The sequence below is a fragment of the Anomaloglossus baeobatrachus genome, chromosome 3 (assembly GCF_048569485.1).
Source record: "Anomaloglossus baeobatrachus isolate aAnoBae1 chromosome 3, aAnoBae1.hap1, whole genome shotgun sequence".
Lineage (NCBI taxonomy): Eukaryota > Metazoa > Chordata > Amphibia > Anura > Aromobatidae > Anomaloglossus > Anomaloglossus baeobatrachus.
In genome coordinates, this window is record NC_134355.1 from 704,323,693 (window position 1) to 704,347,593 (window position 23,901).

At 50.0% G+C, this 23,901-nt stretch overlaps 1 protein-coding gene across 3 annotated transcripts in view; it reads right to left on the bottom strand.

Moving 5' to 3' along the window:
• Window positions 1–23,901, bottom strand: part of FNDC4 (fibronectin type III domain containing 4) — a 65,204-nt gene that overhangs the window by 2,739 nt on the left and 38,564 nt on the right. For 2 of the 3 annotated variants that reach the window (XM_075341396.1, XM_075341395.1), the window contains exons 2-6: window positions 13,123–13,425; window positions 8,234–8,349; window positions 7,588–7,792; window positions 7,337–7,426; window positions 7,111–7,241 (exon numbers count right to left, since the gene is read on the bottom strand). In XM_075341396.1, coding sequence (XP_075197511.1) covers window positions 7,111–7,241; window positions 7,337–7,426; window positions 7,588–7,792; window positions 8,234–8,349; window positions 13,123–13,264 — 684 coding nt within the window. In that variant the 5' untranslated portion in view covers window positions 13,265–13,425. Of the gene's footprint in view, window positions 1–7,110; window positions 7,242–7,336; window positions 7,427–7,587; window positions 7,793–8,233; window positions 8,350–13,122; window positions 13,426–14,552; window positions 14,574–23,901 lie in introns of those variants that run through there. The other variant, XM_075341397.1, reaches the window with a different exon arrangement.

The window sequence follows — 23,901 nt, forward strand, 5'->3', positions numbered from 1 at the left end:
TAAATAGTATCTAAAATTCTAACACACAGAAGATGGAGCCCATTAAGGCCCTCATACACATTATTACACCAGCATCAGCTGAACCCACCAATAGCAGTGAGATCAGTCAACTCTCCCCTGACCGAAGATACCTTTACTGTCCAGGAGATAATCCATCTCCAGAGGAGTCTGGAGTGGACAGAGGTGGAAGCGAAGAGCAGACTAGAATAAATGGGTAGAGAGGGACAGAAGAGAGTGGGGGTCTGTACAGAGGGACGAGATAGAAAGGAAGTGTAGAGAGGAGCAGGATATTGTGGTGCTCTGTATAGAGGGACAAGAAAGAAAGGAAGTGTAGAGAAAGGCAGGAGAGAGTGGAGAATGGTGCTCTGTTGAGAGAGACAAGAAGAAAAGGAAGTGTAGAGAGGAGAAGGAAAGAGTGGTGCTCTGTACAGAGGGACAAGAAAGAAAGGAAGTGTAGAGAGAAGAAGGAAAGAGTGGTGCTCTGTATAGAGGGACAAGAAAGAAAGGAAGTGTAGAGAGAAGAAGGAAAGAGTGGTGCTCTGTATAGAGGGACAAGAAAGAAAGGAAGTGTAGAGAGAAGGAAAGAGTGGTGCTCTGTATAGAGGAACAAGAAAGAAAGGAAGTGTAGAGAGGAGAAGGAAAGAGTGGTGCTCTGTATAGAGGGACAAGAAAGAAAGGAAGTATAGAGAGGAGAAGGAAAGAGTGGTGCTCTGTATAGAGGGACAAGAAAGAAAGGAAGTGTAGAGAGAAGGAAAGAGGTGCTCTGTATAGAGGGACAAGAAAGAAAGGAAGTGTAGAGAGGAGAAGGAAAGAGTGGTGCTCTGTATAGAGGGACAAGAAAGAAAGGAAGTGTAGAGAGAAGGAAAGAGTGGTGCTCTGTATAGAGGAACAAGAAAGAAAGGAAGTGTAGAGAGGAGAAGGAAAGAGTGGTGCTCTGTATAGAGGGACAAGAAAGAAAGGAAGTGTAGAGAGAAGGAAAGAGTGGTGCTCTGTATAGAGGGACAAGAAAGAAAGGAAGTGTGGAGAGGAGAAGGAAAGAGTGGTGCTCTGTATAGAGGGACAAGAAAGAAAGGAAGTGTAGAGAGAAGGAAAGAGTGGTGCTCTGTATAGAGGAACAAGAAAGAAAGGAAGTGTAGAGAGGAGAAGGAAAGAGTGGTGCTCTGTATAGAGGGACAAGAAAGAAAGGAAGTGTGGAGAGGAGAAGGAAAGAGTGGTGCTCTGTATAGAGGGACAAGAAAGAAAGGAAGTGTAGAGAGAAGGAAAGAGTGGTGCTCTGTATAGAGGAACAAGAAAGAAAGGAAGTGTAGAGAGGAGAAGGAAAGAGTGGTGCTCTGTATAGAGGGACAAGAAAGAAAGGGAGTGTAGAGAGAAGAAGGAAAGAGTGGTGCTCTGTATAGAGGGACAAGATAGAAAGGAAGTGTAGAGAGGAGAAGGAAAGAGTGGTGCTCTGTATAGAGGGACAAGAAAGAAAGGAAGTGTAGAGAGGAGCAGGATATTGTGGTGCTCTGTATAGAGGGACAAGAAAGAAAGGAAGTGTAGAGAGGAGCAGGATATTGTGGTGCTCTGTATAGAGGGACAAGAAAGGAAGTGTAGAGAAAGGCAGGAGAGAGTGGAGAATGGTGCTCTGTTGAGAGAGACAAGAAGAAAAGGAAGTGTAGAGAGGAGAAGGAAAGAGTGGTGCTCTGTATAGAGGAACAAGAAAGAAAGGAAGTGTAGGGAGGAGAAGGAAAGAGTGGTGCTCTGTATAGAGGGACAAGAAAGAAAGGAAGTGTGGAGAGGAGAAGGAAAGAGTGGTGCTCTGTATAGAGGGACAAGAAAGAAAGGAAGTGTAGAGAGAAGGAAAGAGTGGTGCTCTGTATAGAGGAACAAGAAAGAAAGGAAGTGTAGAGAGAAGGAAAGAGTGGTGCTCTGTATAGAGGGACAAGAAAGAAAGGAAGTGTAGAGAGAAGGAAAGAGTGGTGCTCTGTATAGAGGGACAAGAAAGAAAGGGAGTGTAGAGAGAAGAAGGAAAGAGTGGTGCTCTGTATAGAGGGACAAGAAAGAAAGGGAGTGTGGAGAGGAGAAGGAAAGAGTGGTGCTCTGTATAGAGGGACAAGAAAGAAAGGAAGTGTAGAGAGAAGGAAAGAGTGGTGCTCTGTGTAGAGGAACAAGAAAGAAAGGAAGAGTAGAGAGGAGAAGGAAAAAGTGTGTCAGGTTTCCGGGTTTTCCAGTTCTCTTTTGACAAGAGCTTGCCCTCGGTTAACATGGAGTTTACTGTTCCGTTGCCCTACTTCCTGTCCAGCTGCTTAAAAGGCCGCCTCTAAGCCTAGTCCAGTGCCTGAGTATACTGCTTGCTGTGTGCTCCTGCTTTGCTGCTTCTAATTCCTGATTGCCTTTGGATCCTCCTGAAAGAATACCGACCGACTCTGGACCATACCCGGTTTCTTCAAGCTGTGCCTGGGCTCCGTCTGCCGTCTGTGGTCAGCACTTCTGCCCGGTTCCTTCCGGTTTGTAACTACTCTGGACTATCATCCCGTACGGACACTCCTGGACTTTACCACTTGCCCCTTGTGTCCCAGCTGCTGCGCATTTAGGCCTTCCGGGGTGATTGCCGGACAGTCCCTGTATAGGGGTTCGCTCTGGTGGTCTCCCTGGGGGAGTCCGGTGCGTGGCCCCGGGAATTCCCTTCGCTCCGTTTCGGGAAAGTATTTTGTGTGTTTGTTCTGCTGTGTTTGTTCCGTTCTGTACCTACCGTGGTTACACATTATAAACATCTTGTACCAAGAACTCGTCTCTGGTTGTCATTGCCCTAACGCTATCGAAATCCTCAGAACATACAATAGTATTACAAAGTGGTGCTCTGTATAGAGGGACAAGAAAGAAAGGAAGTGTAGAGAGGAGAAGGAAAGAGTGGTGCTCTGTATAGAGGGACAAGAAAGAAAGGATGTGTAGAGAGAAGGAAAGAGTGGTGCTCTGTATAGAGGGACAAGAAAGAAAGGAAGTGTAGAGAGGAGAAGGAAAGAGTGGTGCTCTGTATAGAGGGACAAGAAAGAAAGGAAGTGTAGAGAGGAGAAGGAAAGAGTGGTGCTCTGTATAGAGGGACAAGAAAGAAAGGAAATGTAGAGAGGAGAAGGAAAGAGTGGTGCTCTGTATAGAGAGACAAGAAAGAAAGGAAGTGTAGAGAGAAGAAAAGAGTGGTGCTCTGTATAGAGGGACAAGAAAGAAAGGAAATGTAGAGAGGAGAAGGAAAGAGTGGTGCTCTGTATAGAGAGACAAGAAAGAAAGGAAGTGTAGAGAGAAGGAAAGAGTGCTCTGTATAGAGGAACAAGAAAGAAAGGAAGTGTAGAGAGGAGAAGGAAAGAGTGGTGCTCTGTATAGAGGAGCAAGAAAGAAAGGAAGTGTAGAGAGAAGGAAAGAGTGGTGCTCTGTAGAGAGGAACAAGAAAGAAAGGAAGTGTAGAGAGAAGAAGGAAAGAGTGGTGCTCTGTATAGAGGGACAAGAAAGAAAGGAAGTGTAGAGAGAAGGAAAGAGTGGTGCTCTGTATAGAGGGACAAGAAAGAAAGGAAGTGTAGAGAGAAGGAAAGAGTGGTGCTCTGTATAGAGGGACAAGAAAGAAAGGGAGTGTAGAGAGAAGAAGGAAAGAGTGGTGCTCTGTATAGAGGGACAAGAAAGAAAGGGAGTGTGGAGAGGAGAAGGAAAGAGTGGTGCTCTGTATAGAGGGACAAGAAAGAAAGGAAGTGTAGAGAGAAGGAAAGAGTGGTGCTCTGTATAGAGGAACAAGAAAGAAAGGAAGAGTAGAGAGGAGAAGGAAAAAGTGTGTCAGGTTTCCGGGTTTTCCAGTTCTCTTTTGACAAGAGCTTGCCCTCGGTTAACATGGAGTTTACTGTTCCGTTGCCCTACTTCCTGTCCAGCTGCTTAAAAGGCCGCCTCTAAGCCTAGTCCAGTGCCTGAGTATACTGCTTGCTGTGTGCTCCTGCTTTGCTGCTTCTAATTCCTGATTGCCTTTGGATCCTCCTGAAAGAATACCTACCGACTCTGGACCATACCCGGTTTCTTCAAGCTGTGCCTGGGCTCCGTCTGCCGTCTGTGGTCAGCACTTCTGCCCGGTTCCTTCCGGTTTGTAACTACTCTGGACTATCATCCCGTACGGACACTCCTGGACTTTACCACTTGCCCCTTGTGTCCCAGCTGCTGCGCATTTAGGCCTTCCGGGGTGATTGCCGGACAGTCCCTGTATAGGGGTTCGCTCTGGTGGTCTCCCTGGGGGAGTCCGGTGCGTGGCCCCGGGAATTCCCTTCGCTCCGTTTCGGGAAAGTATTTTGTGTGTTTGTTCTGCTGTGTTTGTTCCGTTCTGTACCTACCGTGGTTACACATTATAAACATCTTGTACCAAGAACTCGTCTCTGGTTGTCATTGCCCTAACGCTATCGAAATCCTCAGAACATACAATAGTATTACAAAGTGGTGCTCTGTATAGAGGGACAAGAAAGAAAGGAAGTGTAGAGAGGAGAAGGAAAGAGTGGTGCTCTGTATAGAGGGACAAGAAAGAAAGGATGTGTAGAGAGAAGGAAAGAGTGGTGCTCTGTATAGAGGGACAAGAAAGAAAGGAAGTGTAGAGAGGAGAAGGAAAGAGTGGTGCTCTGTATAGAGGGACAAGAAAGAAAGGAAGTGTAGAGAGGAGAAGGAAAGAGTGGTGCTCTGTATAGAGGGACAAGAAAGAAAGGAAATGTAGAGAGGAGAAGGAAAGAGTGGTGCTCTGTATAGAGAGACAAGAAAGAAAGGAAGTGTAGAGAGAAGAAAAGAGTGGTGCTCTGTATAGAGGGACAAGAAAGAAAGGAAATGTAGAGAGGAGAAGGAAAGAGTGGTGCTCTGTATAGAGAGACAAGAAAGAAAGGAAGTGTAGAGAGAAGGAAAGAGTGCTCTGTATAGAGGAACAAGAAAGAAAGGAAGTGTAGAGAGGAGAAGGAAAGAGTGGTGCTCTGTATAGAGGAGCAAGAAAGAAAGGAAGTGTAGAGAGAAGGAAAGAGTGGTGCTCTGTAGAGAGGAACAAGAAAGAAAGGAAGTGTAGAGAGGAGAAGGAAAGAGTGGTGCTCTGTATAGAGGAACAAGAAAGAAAGGAAGTGTAGAGAGAAGGAAAGAGTGGTGCTCTGTATAGAGGAACAAGAAAGAAAGGAAATGTAGAGAGGAGAAGGAAAGAGTGGTGCTCTGTATAGAGGGACAAGAAAGAAAAGGAGTGTAGAGAGGAGAAGGAAAGAGTGGTGCTCTGTATAGAGGGACAAGAAAGAAAGGAAGTGTAGAGAGAAGGAAAGAGTGGTGCTCTGTATAGAGGGACAAGAAAGAAAGGATGTGTAGAGAGAAGGAAAGAGTGGTGCTCTGTATAGAGGAACAAGAAAGAAAGGAAGTGTAGAGAGGAGAAGGAAAGAGTGGTGCTCTGTATAGAGGAACAAGAAAGAAAGGGAGTGTAGAGAGGAGAAGGAAAGAGTGGTGCTCTGTATAGAGGGACAAGAAAGAAAGGAAGTGTAGAGAGGAGAAGGAAAGAGTGGTGCTCTGTATAGAGGGACAAGAAAGAAAGGAAATGTAGAGAGGAGAAGGAAAGAGTGGTGCTCTGTATAGAGAGACAAGAAAGAAAGGAAGTGTAGAGAGAAGGAAAGAGTGCTCTGTATAGAGGAACAAGAAAGAAAGGAAGTGTAGAGAGGAGAAGGAAAGAGTGGTGCTCTGTATAGAGGGACAAGAAAGAAAAGGAGTGTAGAGAGGAGAAGGAAAGAGTGGTGCTCTGTATAGAGGGACAAGAAAGAAAAGGAGTGTAGAGAGGAGAAGGAAAGAGTGGTGCTCTGTATAGAGGGACAAGAAAGAAAGGAAGTGTAGAGAGAAGGAAAGAGTGGTGCTCTGTATAGAGGGACAAGAAAGAAAGGATGTGTAGAGAGAAGGAAAGAGTGGTGCTCTGTATAGAGGAACAAGAAAGAAAGGAAGTGTAGAGAGGAGAAGGAAAGAGTGGTGCTCTGTATAGAGGAACAAGAAAGAAAGGGAGTGTAGAGAGGAGAAGGAAAGAGTGGTGCTCTGTATAGAGGGACAAGAAAGAAAGGAAGTGTAGAGAGGAGAAGGAAAGAGTGGTGCTCTGTATAGAGGGACAAGAAAGAAAGGAAATGTAGAGAGGAGAAGGAAAGAGTGGTGCTCTGTATAGAGAGACAAGAAAGAAAGGAAGTGTAGAGAGAAGGAAAGAGTGCTCTGTATAGAGGAACAAGAAAGAAAGGAAGTGTAGAGAGGAGAAGGAAAGAGTGGTGCTCTGTATAGAGGAGCAAGAAAGGAAGTGTAGAGAGAAGGAAAGAGTGGTGCTCTGTATAGAGGAACAAGAAAGAAAGGAAGTGTAGAGAGGAGAAGGAAAGAGTGGTGCTCTGTATAGAGGGACAAGAAAGAGAGAAAGTGTAGAGAGGAGAAGGAAAGAGTGGTGCTCTGTATAGAGGGACAAGAAGAAAATGAAGTGTAGAGAGGAGCAGGAGAGAGTGGTGCTCTGTAGAGAGTGACAAGATAGAAAGGAAGTGTAGAGAGAAGAAGGAAAGTGTGGTGCTCTGTAGAGGGGCAGGACACAGTGGTGCTCTAGAGGGGCAAAAGCGAGTGGTGCTCTGTAGAGGGCCAGGACAGAGCAATGCTCTGTAGAGGGGCAGGACGCAGTGGTGCTCTGTAGAGGGGCAGGACAGAGCGGTGCTCTGTAGAGGGGCAGGATGCAGTGGTGCTCTGTAGAGGGGCAGGACAGAGTGGTGCTCTGTAGAAGGGCAGGACAGAGCGGTGCTCTGTAGAGGGGCAGGACAGAGCAATGCTCTGTAGATGGGCAGGACAGAGCGGTGCTCTGTAGAGGGGCAGGACAGAGTGGTGCTCTGTAGAGGGGCAGGACAGAGCAATGCTCTGTAGATGGGCAGGACAGAGCGGTGCTCTGTAGAGGGGCAGGACAGAGTGGTGCTCTGTAGAGGGGCAGGACAGAACGGTGCTCTGTAGAGGGGCAGGAGCGAGCGATGCTCTGTAGAGGGGCAGGAGCGAGCGGTGCTCTGTAGAGGGGCAGGACAGAGCGATGCTCTGTAGAGCGGGTGAGAAAGCATGACGGTCTACTTGGACCCTGACACAGACCGGTGTTCTCACCTTCCGCAGTAACCCCCCTGTCTGCCGTTCTGGGGTGCTCTGTTCTGAGGATGGTTTGGCCTTTTCCTTGTTGTTGTTGGAGTCATTGTCTTTGATGATGTCATACTGGCGGCAGAAGAGGGCGATCACCGCTAGAGGGCGACACACAGCAAAGTCTCCTTATTTTATTGCCTCCCACCTGTTAGGATCCCCCCAGAAATAAACTGTACAGAAGTGGCGCCCTCACCTGCCCACATCAGCAGCACCGCCACAATGATGATAATCTCTCCGGTCTCCAGCTGCCGCTCCTTGTCCACTCCTTGCACAGTGATGTCTCCTGTCCGGGCACAGGTATCAGAATTTCAGAGCACAGGAATACGGTACATTTTAGGTAAATTTTTGCTGAGAGTTACTAGGATACATTTTGGGGTTCAGACAGCAGTGTATATGTTGAGGAGCATGCAGTCTGGTACATTTTGGGGTACAGATGGCACTCACCTTGGTTGGAGCTATTGGATGGCAGGCGGTCAGTCTCCTTTAAGGTGCGGAAGTGTATCCTCTTACTTGCCTGGCTCTCGCTGTAGAGGCCAATGGACTGGACCTGGATGATGTAGTCTGTGTCCTCCTCCAGGTCCCACAGCACACAGGCCCGGTTAGTGGTGTTCACCTCACGTATGAACCTGTGCATCTGACCTTCCTGCCTCTAAAGAGCGTGAGATACAGATGGGAGCATTACTCAGCATTGATCCCCAAGAGGAACCATTTTCATCATCCAGCAACAAGGCCACAAAGAGCTCCTGACCTGCAACCTTGAGAGCCCAGACCCCCAGCAGACAGAATAATCGCTAACCAATTATTCAACCTGTCAGTGTCTATATACAGAACCCCCGGATTCTCACACTAGAGCCCCCTACATATGCCGCTCAGATGTAGGTCCTCCAGACAGGGTAGGATCATAGTCCAACATGTTGAAGAAGACTATGATCGATTGAGGTGTTGAAGATAGATTATTTCTTCACATGGGGCAAAGGATCACAGCACCATTCCTGTGTGAATACGATGCCAACACGCTTATGGTCCTCACCCCCCACCACCATCAGGCACCTGCCCCCGGGATACAGCCCTGCACCGGTGATCGGCATACCTGCTGAGAGATGGCGTATCCGATGATAATGTCACCCTCTGGGACGTCCCAGGAGACGGTGGCGGAGTTTGCCTTCAGCTGTGTTACTGTGACATTGACAGGAGAGGGGGGGCGATCTGCAACATGAAATACAATGATCAGCGGCATCTGCGACAGGTGGAGCCAGGTAACTCCAATTGTGACCACAAAGATCTCAGGCACCACCACATGTGTGGACCCTCCAAACACCAAAAAAATACAGACACACTCGAGTATACAGACACTGCCATATATGCAGCCGACACAACCTGAGAGGACATATGTCCATCTGTGACCACAAAGATCTAAGGCACCACCATACGTGTGGACCCTCACATGGAGAAACACCAAAAAAATACAGACACACTCGAGTATACAGACACTGCCATATATGCAGCCGACACAACCTGAGAGGACATGCGTCCATCTGTGACCACAAAGATCTAAGGCACCACCATACAGGTGGACCCTCACATGGAGAAAAACCAAAAAACGTACAGACACACTCGAGTATACAGACACTGCCATATATGCAGCCGACACAATGTGAGAGGACATGAGTCCATCTGTGACCACAAAGATCTAAGGCACCACCATACGTGTGCACCCTCACATGGAGGAACACCAAAAAAATACAGACACACTCGAGTATACATACACTGCCATATATGCAGCCGACACAACCTGAGAGGACATGAGTCCATCTGTGACCACAAAGATCTAAGGCACAACCATACGTGTGCACCTTCACATGGAGAAACACCACAAAACAGACACACTCGAGTATACAGACAGTGCCATATATACAGCCGACACAATGTGAGAGGACATACGTTCATCTGTGACCACAAAGATCTCAGACATAACCATGTGTGTGCACCCTCACATGGAGAAACACCAAAAAATGTACAGACACACTCAAGTATAGAGACACTGCCATATATGCAGCCGACACAACCTGAGAGGACATGCGTCCATCTGTGGCCACAAAGATCTCAGGCATCACCACGCGTGTGGACCCTCACATGGAGAAACACCAAAAAACGTACAGACATATTTGTGTATACCTCTGTGCTTGTTGTATACCTTCGTGCTTGCATACATCTGTGCTTGGTGTATACCTCTCGTGCATGTTGTATACCTTCATGCTTGCATACCTCTGTGCTTGTTCTATACCTGCGTGCTTGCATACATCTGTGCTTGGTGTCTACCTCTGTGCTTGTTGTATACCTCTGTGCTTGTTGTATACCTCTCGTGCATGTTGTATACCTTCATGCTTGCATACCTATGTGCTTGTTCTATACTTTCGTGCTTGCATACATCTGTGCTTGGTGTATACCTCTGTGCTTGGTGTATACCTCTGTGCTTGGTGTATACCTCTGTGCTTGTTGTATACCTCTGTGCTTGTTGTATACCTCTGTGATATTTATGAATTTACCATTATAAGCTCTACATTCTCTGCTTGTGCGCATGCGCCTCTGTGTGGGTGATTTGGTGTCGCTCTCGATGCGTCCTTATGGCCATTCTCGTGGCAGCAACCTTTATGCTCTCATATTTGGGTGGGTTGTTTCCATGGTGCCGGATGGACACGTCCTGGGTGATGTCGGTTATCCGTGCATTCTGACTTGTATTGGGTAGCGGTGAGTGCGTGTGCGCATGCGCCTGCGTGGTACCTGGCTTCCTTTGTGCCTGTGTGATTGTTTCCATGCTGCTGATGTTCACTTAGTGTGCTTTGGACACGTCGCCATGTTTACGTCCAAGCGCGTTAGTTTCCGGCCTATTCTCACGCTGGCGCGTGTGCGATGCTTCTCTCCGGCCTTTTTTGTTAAGTGATGCCGGAGTTTACTCTTGTTACTATGTACGTCAGACACACAATCCCCCGGATACCAGTGATTTGCAGAGGTATCTGATAAACCTCTCCTCATATATAACAACAACCATAACTGGATTATTGGCTCGGTCTATAGCAAATTCTCATTGGTGCTTGTGCATATACATGGCTGCTCACTGCGGATGTGAGGCTACCGCTGGAAGAAGACATGACTGAAACGTGCATGTTGGGGTTTTCCTCAGGGCTTTACTCCACAATGAGAATTGTTTCTGATGACATGTGTTATATAAGGGTTGTTCTATATACATGATATTCATCACTCTTTCAGGTCTCTCTGTTATTTGCATCCCCATGTGGTGGCTGTTATATATCTTCCCACATATGTACTGCCTTTATGACCTTTTGTGACTGCCATATTTATGGTGTCTTTATATGTTATGTCCGTTGGAATTTGAGAGATATGCCCTGTAAGAAATCCATGCAGTGTATGACCCTTATCCATATATACAATATTCTATTGTGCACCTCGTGGAGTGTCATTGCTACTTGCTGGCCATCCACTGTATATCACTTTGTATTTTTAATCCTGTTGTCAATAAAAATTATGTGATTATTTATAGTTTGTCATGATACAGAATTTTTCGTTTGTTCATCATTACTTATATCATTGAGCTGAAGTGCAGCACAGATTCATCTCCACTGAAAGCCGAGCTCCTCAGATCAGGAATAGAACAGCCATTTATAAGACGTTTCACAACTTTCCCAAATTATTATGAAAAAATATTCATCACATTCTGCACTGAACGTTGGGCCCAATTTATTATATACTCTGGGAGTCAGAGTCGCTCCATTTTATACTGATTCCAACTCCGACTGCGACTCACAGCAGAAGAGGCAAAGAAGAAGACAGAGTAGAAAACGCAGAAAAGGCGGAACAGCCATGGAGCAGAAGACACAGAGCAGAAGAGGCGGAGCAGACATGGAGCAGAAGACACAGAGCAGAAGAGGCAGAGCAGACATGGAGCAGAAGACACAGAGCAGAAGAGGCAGAGCAGACATGGAGCAGAAGACACAGAGCAGAAGAGGCGGAGCAGCCATGGAGCAGAAGACATGAAGCAGAAGAGGCAGAGCAGCCATGGAGCAGAAGAGACAGAGCAGAAGAGGCGGAGCAGCCATGGAGCAGAAGACACAGAACAGAAGAGGCAGAGCAGAAAACAGAAAAGGCGGAGCAGAAGGCACGAAGCAGAAGAGGCAGAGCAGAAAACAGAAAAGGCGGAGCAGAAGACACAGAGCAGAAGAGGCAGAGCAGAAAACAGAAAAGGCGGAGCAGAAGGCACGGAGCAAAAGAGGCAGAGCAGAAAACAGAAAAGGCGGAGCAGAAGGCAGGGAGCAAAAGAGGCAGAGCAGAAAACAGAAAAGGCGGAGCAGAAGGCATGGAGCAGAAGAGGCAGAGCAGAAAACAGAAAAGGCGGAGCAGAAGACACGGAGCAGTAGAGGAAGAGCAGAAAACAGAAAAGGCAGAGCAGAAGGCACGGAGCAGAAGAGGCAGAGCAGACATGGAGCAGAAGACATGAAGCAGAAAAGGCAGAGCAGACATGGAGCAGAAGACACAGAGCAGAAGAGGCAGAGCAGACATGGGGCAGAAGACACAGAGCAGAAGAGGCAAAGCAGAAGACATGGAGCAGAAAACACAGAAAAGGCGGAGGAGAAGACGCAGAGAAGAAGAGGTAGAGCAGAAGACATGGAGCAGAAAACACAGAAAAGGCAGAGTAGTAGACGCAGAGCAGAAGAGGCGGAGCAGAAGACATGGAGCAGAAAACACAGAAAAGGCGGAGCAGAAGACACAGAGCAGAAGAGGTGGAGTAGAAGAGGTGGAGCAGAAGACATGGAGCAGAAGACAGCGAAAAGGCGGAGCAGAAAACACAGAGCAGAAGAGATGGAGCAGAAGACAAGGAGAGCAGAAGACACCGAGAGCAGAAGACACAGAAAAGGTGGAGCAGAAGACAAGGAGAGAAGAAGACACGGAGAGCAGAATACACAGAAAAGGTGGAGCAGAAGACAAGGAGAGCAGAAGACACGGAGCAGAAGAGGCTGAGCAGAAGAGGCAGAACAGAAGAGGCAGAACAGAAGAGGCAGAGCAGAAGACATGGAGAGCAGAAGAGGCAGAGCAAAAGAGGTGGAGCAGAAGAGGAGGACCAGAAGAGACGGAGCAGAAGAGAAGACATGGAGAGCAGAAGACATGGAAAGCAGATGACAAGGAGAGTAAAAGACATGGAGCAGAAGAGGTAGAGCAAAGTACATGAGCAGCTGAAGAGGCAGAGCATAAGAGGAGCCAAAGAGGCGGAGCAGAAGAGGCGAAGTAGAAGGGGCAGAGAAGAGGCAGAGAAGAAGAGGAGGAGGCAGAGCAGAAGACATAGAACAGAAGAGGCAAAGAAGAAGACAGAGCAGAGGAGGCTCAGAAGAGAAGGAGCCGTAATAGAGGCAGAGCAGAAGAGACAAAGCAGAAAAGGCGGTGTAGAAGAGGAGGCGCAGAAGAGGCAGTTCAGAATACATGGAACAGAAGAGAAGGAGCAGAAAAGGAGGAGCAAAAGATGAGGTGCAGAACAGGAGGAGCAAAAGAGAAGCAGAAGACGCGGAGCAGAGAAGACGGAGCAGAAGATATGGAACAGAAGAGGCAAAGAAGAAGACACAGAAGAGGAGGAGCAGAAGAGGAGGAGCAGCAATAGATGCAGAGCAGAAGAGACAGAGCAGAAAAGGCGGAGCAGAAGACGAGGAGCAGAAGAGGCGGAGTAGAAGACGAGAAGCAGAAGAGGCAGAGCAGGAGATGAGGGGCACAAGACGAAGGGCACAAGACGAGGGGCACAAGACGAGGGGCACAAGACGAAGAGCAGAAGGCATGGAGAGCAGAAGATTTGGAACAGAGGACATGAAGAGCAGAAGACATGGAGAGCAGAAAATAGAGAACAGAACTGGTCATGGTGTCAGTACATAACAGCAGGGGGAAGGCAGAAACAGAGCTCCTCAGGACAGAGATACTTACTGGCTTTCACTAGGCAGAGGTCACAACTGAAGAGGACGAGCACAGCCGGGCTCAGGTACATGGGGATATGGGCCATCTCTGGCAGGTTGTGGCCCCACACGAAGCCTTGAGATCTCCGGCTCAGAAGTGAGACACAAGTCATTGGAACTTGAAGTCTGGACGATCTCCTCCCCGCAATGTCTACATCCTACGACTGGAGGAGAAGGGATGTTCTGCTCAGGACCCCATCCACTGCAGGGGAGGCCAGGAGGCGAGGACAGGGCGACCTCCACCGAGGTGACAGGTGCAGAGGTCACAGATCACCTGTGGACAGAGGGGGACAGCACCAGAGCTGGATTTACAAAATTCCTGTGTGGTGAAGGGAGAGGTGCAAATGTCAAAAAAATCCGAATACATGTGCAGAGGCTGCTGCACCTCCGACTACGGGTGGAGGTGATTTTCTAGTCCACTATAAAACTCCATGGAATGAAAAACCCCATGACTGCAATACTGTAGATGCTTCCTTCCCATCTTAACCCAACCCTCCCCCCCACCCCCCCGCATACCTTTACCCCTTTCCCAGGAATTCCCCCTCCAATAAACACAGAACACTTGCTTGGATAAATTGGACTTTTGTTACACAAACGAAACAGTAAGTGACTTTTTTTTTTTTAAGTGCGGAGGGTTCTTGGCGCTCCAAACAATCTGATAGACGTTCCCATAATATTGATAAGCCATCTGGCATTGCCCCCAGCTGTGACCACCAGCTCGTAGACACCACTTACCAGAAAACCAATTCCCTAACACCGACTCCCAGGGGACCCCATCCTGGAGAGCCTCAAAGTCCGCCAGATAATTACCATTCCAAAAGGAAAAAAGAAGGGGGTCACCATCAACCTGATGTATAAACCCCCCCCCACCATTTTACCACCAACTCCAAGAACCCACTTCACTACCGCCATCGCGAGCATTACCCGAGACCTCATAATGCGAGACACCCCACCAAACCTTCGCTCGCTCCACTCCTTCTTGAATAGCTAGGACCCAGAGATCGATCCCACCCACAGTGAGATGCACCCCATCAAATTCCCCTCTCCTGACTCCAGATCCGTGTGCCGCACCATGACCCCTCCATTCCGGGCGACGAAACTCCCCACTGTCCTGTTCACCTTAATCCTGGTCTTATTGATCTTTTCGAACGACCGGGCCCCCCACCAGATTTTTCTAGGCACGATATCCGACCAGACTATATTCATCTGTGGGACATGTGACCACAGATGCAGCAAGTTGTAGCGAATATTTCTGATCAGTTCCCTACAGGGCAGAACCCCCAAATAATTTCCTCCCACACACAGCACATCAGGGGAACGATCCAACCTGGAAAAATGATGAAAATCTGGTGACACCCACCGCCAACTCATACCGCGAATCCCGATCCATCTTACTATTACCTGATCTCTCGACCAAACCAACTGGCACCCGTTCTTCCTCACATCTGTCCACAGGGCCCCCCAATATACAAACGAGTGACCAAAAATCCAAACTAGTCGTGCATTGCCTAGGAAAAAAAAAATTGGGCGGGAGGGGGAAAAGAGAGGGAGATAAAACTACCATGCAATGTGCATGTCAAGCTATACATTCAACATTTGTCTATACAAAAACCAACTCCTCATCTTCTGCTCACCAATCCCCCTCCCCATCCGCACCCACCTGCTCAGACTAGATGCAGGCGAACGTATAGCTTGTACCTTGTGGACTCCCACCTGACTGACTGAATTCTTTTTACAACCTCAGACGGAAGTCCCCACCTGTCCGCCTCAGTCGCGGCCCCAATTCAGAAGGAGTGGGCAGAAAACCTGTCGGCTTCCAATCCCATCAGACTCAAACATTTTCTAAAAATTGCTACAAACTGATAACGCGACAAAAAAGACCCGTCCTTATGCTTCAGCAATGGGCCAGCCCGATCAGTTCCCAAGGACAAATAAATTCTGAAACACCCCACTGGACACATTAGCAACCCCCACAGTGCCCCCAACTTAACCCTCTTGCCCTACCAATTCTTTTTTAGACCGATGTATCCAGAATTCCACAGAGTTGGCTAACACCATGACATCTTGCCCCAACACACCACCTTCTCGTGATGACGATGGAGACACCAATTTCCCAATTCTCATGGCCCCAAAAAACAACCAAGAAAAAGCCAAATGAAACAACATCTCCTCAAAATGGGAGTGGCACATGTTCCCCCAGCTGTGCCCCCACTCCCTCAAGCAATTGAAAAGAGACAGGTCTTTGATTTCACAAGTTGGACAAACCTTTTCTAAAGCCCCTCAACGCTTGACTAACTAGGAAATGCTTTGTAACATCACTCAGGCCCCCGAATTTAAAGCCAAAAGTTATCACTGTCATAAAACGATTAACCTTGGCCACGGACCATCCGTCCGATGCTACCTTACTTAAACAATACAACAGCGCTCCCACTGAATCCTCCTCATCCTGCCCCTGACCAAATTCCAGCATCCATTCTTCCCATTTTCTCCAAGCTGCTTCATATGCCAGCCATGTACCTTCCACAAGGGATGCTCGAATTAAGGAGCTCGACGTTCGAATACCAGCTCCAAAAGCTCCACCGGCCATTTGCAGGCAGCGGACTCCGCCTCTTGTGCCAAGCTCTGAAAATGTTCCACTGCAAACGAGATAGAGAATCAGCAATTGAATTTTTAGCACCTGGTACGTGCACTGCTACCACCCAAACAGTAAGGCACAGGCACCGTAAGGCACAGTAACACAAAATACCTCAACAGCCGCACCACCGGAGGAGGGTCAGCAGACAAATTATTAATTGCCATAACAACGGACATGTTATCGCAATGAAAACGGATCTTTTTGTTGCTAAATTAATCCCCCAAAACTGACATGGCCACTACTATCGGGAACAGCTCCAACAACGTCAGGTTCTTCGTAAATACAGCCTTCGCCCAAGACTGCGGCCATTCCCCTACACACTATTTGCGCCTACAGTAAGCTCTGAAATCCGAGCCCCCTGCCGTATCGGTAAACAATTCCCAATCAAAAACCTCCAACATCATCAGTGACCTACCATTATACCGATCGAGGAAACCCAACCACACTACCAGGTCATCACTGAGCTCCCCTGACAGCTGTATATAATGCTTGGGGGACCTTGCACCTGCCGTTGCCACCGCCAGCCGGCATGAAAACAATTTGCCCCATAGGCATAATGCGACAAGCAAAATTAAACTTGCCCAACAACGAATGAAGGTCCCTTAACTGAATTTTCTTCGGGTGACCCGCCTTATGTACCTCTGCCCATAAAGCCACAATTCTTTCCTCCGGTAACCTACAGTATACTCCAACCTCTCCGTGTCAGTGGTGATGCCCAAAAAACGCAGACATATGCTAGGCCCCTCCTTTTTTGTCCTGCGCTAATGGAATCCCTAATTGATGAGCTATCCACTCCGCAGTAATGACTGAGACTGGAGAGCTAGGCGGCCCGATAAATGGAAGACGTCAAGGTAATGAATCACATCACAAGCCACCCACTCCAAAAACAAACTAAACGCTTCAAAATAGGCACAAGAGATAGAACATCCCATGGAGAAACACCTGTCCACAAAGTATGAACCTTCCCAAAAACATCCCAGCAGATGCATGCTGTCAAGGTGAACTGGCAACAAACGGAATGCCGATTCGATGTCAGTCTTCGCCTACAGTGACCTTTTCCTGTATACCCGGACCCAACCAACTGCGGCATCGAAAGAAGTATAAACCACAGAACAAAGCTCTGCGTCTATGCCATCATTAACCGACAAACCTTTTGGGAAGGACAAATGCTGAATGAGCCAAAATTTATTCAGCTCCTTCTTCGGCACAACCCCAATGGTAAATCAACCAAACCAGGAATCGGGGTGAATCAAACGGGTCTGACATGCGCCCACATGACACCTCGCGCCAAATCTTCTCCCTCAGAACCAACGGGTGCTGGCAAGCCAACGCCAAATTCTGTAATTGAAGAGCAACAACATATGGCGGGGAAGGAAGTTTAAAACCAACAATGCCGCATTATCCCGCTTAGGGTACCTACTTAGATAAGGGGCTATCGTGGGAAGAATCACCAGACTCACCCCTTTTTCCAGTCTCATCCCTGGTTTATTCTTGCATTTTTTAAAACAGGTGACTCCATGGGAGGAACCTCCGCCACCCGAGCACTGGTGTTTGAATCTGCAGTTTCTGCCGCACTTACACTGCCCCTCATTGAACTGCCAAGAAACTCCTGATTTTGCTCCGGCATCCCTGCCATGGGCAGTGGCCCCACCAGCGGCATGTTGGCTGGATGACCCGGCCCCCTTTGAAAACACTCCCCGTAACGAGCTGATGCGATAACCTTTAACCAAAGCCCTATGTCCTTCTGATCCTACCTTATCTTGGGCCGCGCCGCATTTGAAGGCATCTGAACTGCTCATTATACCTCAACCAAGTTTGACCGCTATATACCCTATGAGCCTCCCCTATAGCATCCATATAGCTGAACAGACCAGGACAATTCTCCGGGGCCTTTTCACCTATGACACTCGCCAAAATGGCAAACGCCTGAAGCCAATTAGAAAACGTCTGTGGTATACGCCGCCACCTCCGCTTCTCTTCCTTCTTCCTTTCATCTTACCCTTATCCAAATTAAACTTCTCTAATGGAAAGAGGGAAAAAAATTCCATAAATTCATCCTTCCAAATTTTCTCCTGACTTCCTTCTTCAAGTGAGCCCCGAGGGGAACCTCAAAACACACGTATACTTCTCCTTTTGCTATATCGTCCAGAACTATCTTTTCCTCCTCTTTAGTGGGGCTCACAGGAGCAGGATGGGGGGATGGGCGGGAAGGATCCCCGGAGGGGCTCCTGCGGTGCCGCCGAGGCCTAGGAGCCACATCTGGTGACAATCTCTACGGTGCTCTCGCTCAGTGCGCCGGCCGGGCAGGTGGATCTGCAGCAGGGACCTCAGCAGCCGAGTCTCCCAGGATCTCCCATATCTACACCCTGACCGTGGCTCCATTCGCGCCGCCGGCAGGAGCCTGAGGCTGCTCCAGGAGTTCTTGGACCGACGACATCAGAGCAGGAGACCAGGTGAGAAGGGCACGGGACCTTTTCTTGGTGGCCATACATGCCGCAATGGTAGTCTCCACCTCCCCTACCTGACCTTATATATATGTGACGCCTGGCAAAACCAGGTAGTCACAGTTAGGCCCCACATAACACCTTCCCTCATTAGGAAACACACAGCCAACCAGGAAACCCTAGTCACCCCCCCTTAGGGAAAGATAGACACACCAGCGGGCGTGACCTGGCGGTTGGGACACGCCCACCCAGGGATCCAATATATCGAGTAGACCTGGCTCACTGAGTATAATAGGGTGCTCTGGAGAAAATAATCAACTGAAATCCAAAACGAATCTCCGGCACTCCAATTGGAAAAACAAGAACAAAGTCTGGGTTTCTTTGGTGCTTTTTTATTATAAAGAAAATGAAAAAGTCTGTCTCAACGTTTCGGTCTCGATGGGACCTTTATCGAGAGTAATATCAGACTAAGAGATTAGTGTATGGATTGCACCGACAAAGAACGATGTGGGTCATCACAGAAAAAAGGGGGGGTTACGTGTGAGCACTGTGACCATATAACGAAATATCAAAGTCAGCCGGTAGGTGTTGCCAGAAGAATCATATAATGGTATTCTGCATGGATAAGGGGCCACAGTCCGAGACTGCCAGGTGGGGGTCAAGAGCTCAGTGACTACTGTTCAGACAGATCACCTGTATGATTCAAGAGAGAACAGCCTGTCAATAAGTAGTGGAGAAGTATACGGTTGGTATTGGTGTCAAGGTCCTAGATAGGATCAGTCTGGAGGTAGCAGGGAATGCCCTGTTAGGCAGTAACGGTCTCCTGTACTTGCTGCAGGCTCGTGTGATACCAGGTGGCGAGCATATATATTCTTAGAAAGGGGTAACTGGCGTAAGGACAGGCCCTATGCTGTAGGATATTCCCAAAGGGATACTTAAAGTGAATCGGTCAGCACCTGGTAGCAGCCAGCCAGAACCTCTACCGGACGCAGGTCCCCTATGCTCCCTATGGGTCTTCTGACCGATTCACTTTAAGTATCCCTTTGGGAATATCCTACAGCATAGGGCCTGTCCTTACGCCAGTTACCCCTTTCTAAGAATATATATGCTCGCCACCTGGTATCACACGAGCCTGCAGCAAGTACAGGAGACCGTTACTGCCTAACAGGGCATTCCCTGCTACCTCCAGACTGATCCTATCTAGGACCTTGACACCAATACCAACCGTATACTTCTCCACTACTTATTGACAGGCTGTTCTCTCTTGAATCATACAGGTGATCTGTCTGAACAGTAGTCACTGAGCTCTTGACCCCCACCCGGCAGTCTCGGACTGTGGCCCCTTATCCATGCAGAATACCATTATATGATTCTTCTGGCAACACCTACCGGCTGACTTTGATATTTCGTTATATGGTCACAGTGCTCACACGTAACCCCCCCTTTTTTCTGTGATGACCCACATCGTTCTTTGTCGGTGCAATCCATACACTAATCTCTTAGTCTGATATTACTCTCGATAAAGGTCCCATCGAGACCGAAACGTTGAGACAGACTTTTTCATTTTCTTTATAATAAAAAAGCACCAAAGAAACCCAGACTTTGTTCTTGTTTTTCCAATTGGAGTGCCGGAGATTCGTTTTGGATTTCACCCAGGGATCCACACAGCCTGGGGCGGCAAAAGCAGCAGATGAGTTTTGGAGTTCAAGTGCAGAGGAGTGTGGAGGAGGCCAGCCTGTGTGTCAGTCCTGAAGCTGACTGACAGGTCTCAGGGTAGGAGCCCTGGTGCCACTCGCTAGGAGGCATACGGTGGTCTCCGTCAGCAGGAGATGGGAAGACGGCTCGGTGGAACCATGGTGGACCGGGACAGGGTTGTAGCCCGCTGGTGTTGACACAGGGAACCAACCCGGAAACCGGAGCACAAAAGGGGGGTACTCGGACCCTGAAGCCAGGACCAGAACCTACTGGAACTGGTTAATTAACCGATCGAGGCCAGGACTAGAGGTCCTGTCCCACCCAAAGTCCCTCATAGAAGACAACAGCCCACCAATTAGGGATAAGAGGTCACCGCCAGGGCCCATAGATCCCACGGGCCAGCGTCTGCGGGCACGGCTCCTTAGGCCACATCCAGCTGGGAGCGGACTCCTGAGTTTCACACTAGGAAAGTCCACCTTACACACAGCAGTGCAGGAAAAGGATAGAGACCACCAGCCGGGTGGGGGACCAGAACGCAACCGGCCGCAGCACCAGCCACCATCACCTTGGTTTACCAGAGACTCGTGTGTTTTACTAATAGTGAGTACACCAGCATTTCCTGCAGTCGCCATCCCCTGCACACGCAAACCGGGTCCTGGGGCCACCATCCCTGCCCACGGAGGGGTTAACAACTTGCTGCACAACATCTCCCCCGGGTTCCCCTTAACAGCAGTGGTGGTGTCCTACCTCACCACACACCGTGGGTGGGGTCACAAACTTAATACGGCCCAGCCCGTACATATACGTTCCATCTATTTATTCGGCATGTCCGCGAGACCCCCGGGTCCGGAGACCCTCGAGCCACCACCCCTGAAGGCCCGGATCCGAGCAGCGCCGGCTGCTGGCACGGGGGCGGCACATATACCCAATTCAAACTTAAACCACCATACCAACCCCCTTAAAATTCCCGCCCCCACCCAGAGCCCATGCTTTCCTTATCTCCCTACGGTTAACTCCTCGTTGCCCTTCATAGTGAGTCATGAGTCACTTAGCCTGTGGCTCCGCTGTAGGCTCTGTTCAGTCTTACAATGAAAAGTAAAAAAAGGTAGCACAAATTGCATATGTTGTATAACACACAGAGGAGGGACGGGGGCAGTGACCGGGGTATAACACAAAGAGAAGGGACGGGGTCAGTGACTGGGGTATAACACACAGAGGAGGGACGGGGGCAGTGACCGGGGTATTACACACAGAGGAGGGACGGGGTCAGTGACCGGGGTATAACACAAAGAGAAGGGACGGGGGCAGTGACCGGGGTATAACACACAGAGGAGGGACGGGGGCAGTGGCCGGGGTATAACACAAAGAGAAGGGACGGGGGCAGTGACCGGGGTATTACACACAGAGGGGGGACGGGGGCAGTGACCGGGGTATAACACAAAGAGGGGGGACGGGGGCAGTGACCGGGGTATAACACACAGAGAAGGGACGGGAGCAGTGACCGGGGTATAACACACAGAGGAGGGACGGGAGCAGTGACTGGGGTATAACACACAGAGGAGGGACGGGAGCAGTGACCGGGGTATAACACACAGAAGAGGGACGGGGGCAGTGACCGGGGTATAACACACAGAGGAGAGACGGGAGCAGTGACCGGGGTATAACACACAGAGGATGGACGGGAGCAGTGACCGGGTATAACACACAGAGGAGAGAGGTGGGCAGTGACCGGGGTATAACACACAGAGGAGGGACGGGGGCAGTGACCGGGGTATAACACACAGAGGAGAGACGGGGGCAGTGACCAGGGTATAACACACAGAGAAGGGACGGGGGCAGTGACCGGGGTATAACACACAGAGGAGGGACGGGAGCAGTGACCGGGGTACAACACGCAGAGGAGGGACGGGAGCAGTGACCGGGGTATAACACACAGAGGAGGGACGGGGGCAGTGACCGGGGTATAACACACAGAGGAGAGACGGGAGCAGTGACCGGGGTATAACACACAGAGGAGGGACGGGAGCAGTGACCGGGTATAACACACAGAGGAGAGAGGTGGGCAGTGACCGGGGTATAACACACAGAGGAGGGACGGGGGCAGTGACCGGGGTATAACACACAGAGGAGAGACGGGGGCAGTGACCAGGGTATAACACACAGAGAAGGGACGGGGGCAGTGACCGGGGTATAACACACAGAGGAGGGACGGGAGCAGTGACCGGGGTACAACACGCAGAGGAGGGACGGGAGCAGTGACCGGGGTATAACACACAGAGGAGGGACGGGGGCAGTGACCGGGGTATAACACACAGAGGAGAGACGGGAGCAGTGACTGGGGTATAACACACAGAGGAGGGACGGGGGCAGTGACCGGGGTATAACACACAGAGGAGGGACGGGGGCAGTGACCGGGATATAACACACAGAGGAGGGACGGGGGCAGTGACCAGGGTATAACACACAGAGGAGGGACGGGAGCAGTGACTGGGGTATAACACACAGAGGAGGGACGGGGGCAGTGACCGGGGTATAACACACAGAGGAGGGACGGGGGCAGTGACCGGGATATAACACACAGAGGAGGGACGGGGGCAGTGACCGGGGTATAACACACAGAGGAGGGATAGGGACAGTGACCGGGGTATAACACACAGAAGAGGGACGGGAGCAGTGACCGGGGTATAACACACAGAGGAGGGACGGGAGCAGTGACCGGGGTATAACACACAGAGGAGGGACGGGGGCAGTGACCGGGATATAACACACAGAGGAGGGACGGGAGCAGTGACCGGGGTATAACACACAGAGGAGGGACGGGAGCAGTGACCGGGGTATAACACACAGAGGAGGGACGGGGGCAGTGACCGGGGTATAACACACAGAGGAGGGACGGGAGCAGTGACCGGGGTATAACACACAGAGGAGGGACGGGGGCAGTGACCGGGGTATAACACACAGAGGAGGGACGGGGGCAGTGACTGGGGTATAACACACAGAGGGGGGACGGGGGCAGTGACCGGGGTATAACACACAGAGGAGGGACGGGGGCAGTGACCGGGGTATAACACACAGAGAAGGGACGGGGGCAGTGACCGGGGTATAACACACAAAGGAGGGACGGGAGCATTGACCGGGGTATAACACACAAAGGAGGGACGGGAGCATTGACCGGGGTATAACACACAGAGGAGGGACGGGAGCAGTGACCGGGATATAACAAACAGAGGAGGGACGGGGGCAGTGACCGGGATATAAAAAACAGAGGAGGGACGGGAGCAGTGACCGGGGTATAACACACAGAGAAGGGACGGGGGCAGTGACAGGGGTATAACACACAGAGGAGAGAGGGGGGCAGTGACCGGGGTATAACACACAGAGTAGGGACGGGGGCAGTGACCGGGGTATAACACACAGAGTAGGGACGGGGGCAGTGACCGGGGTATAACACACAGAGGAGGGATGGGAGCAGTGACCGGGGTATAACACACAGAGGAGGGACGAGGGCAGTGACCGGGGTATAACACACAGAGGAGGGACGGGAGCAGTGAACGGGGAAAAACACACAGAGGAGGGACAGGGGCAGTGACCGGGGTATAACACACAGAGGAGGGACGGGGGCAGTGACCGGGGTATAACACACAGAGGAGGGACGGGAGAAGTGACCGGGGTAAAACACACAGAGGAGGGACAGGGGCAGTGACCGGGGTATAACACACAGAGGAGGGACGGGGGCAGTGACCGGGGTATAACAGAGGAGGGACGGGGGCAGTGACCGGGTATAACACACAGAGGAGAGACGGGGGCAGTGACCGGGGTATAACACACAGAGGAGGGACAGGGGCAGTGACCGGGGTATAACACACAGAGGAGGGACGGGGGCAGTGACTGGGGTATAACACACAGAGGAGGGACGGGGGCAATGACCGGGGTATAACACACAGAGGAGGGACGGGAGCAGTGACCGGGGTATAAC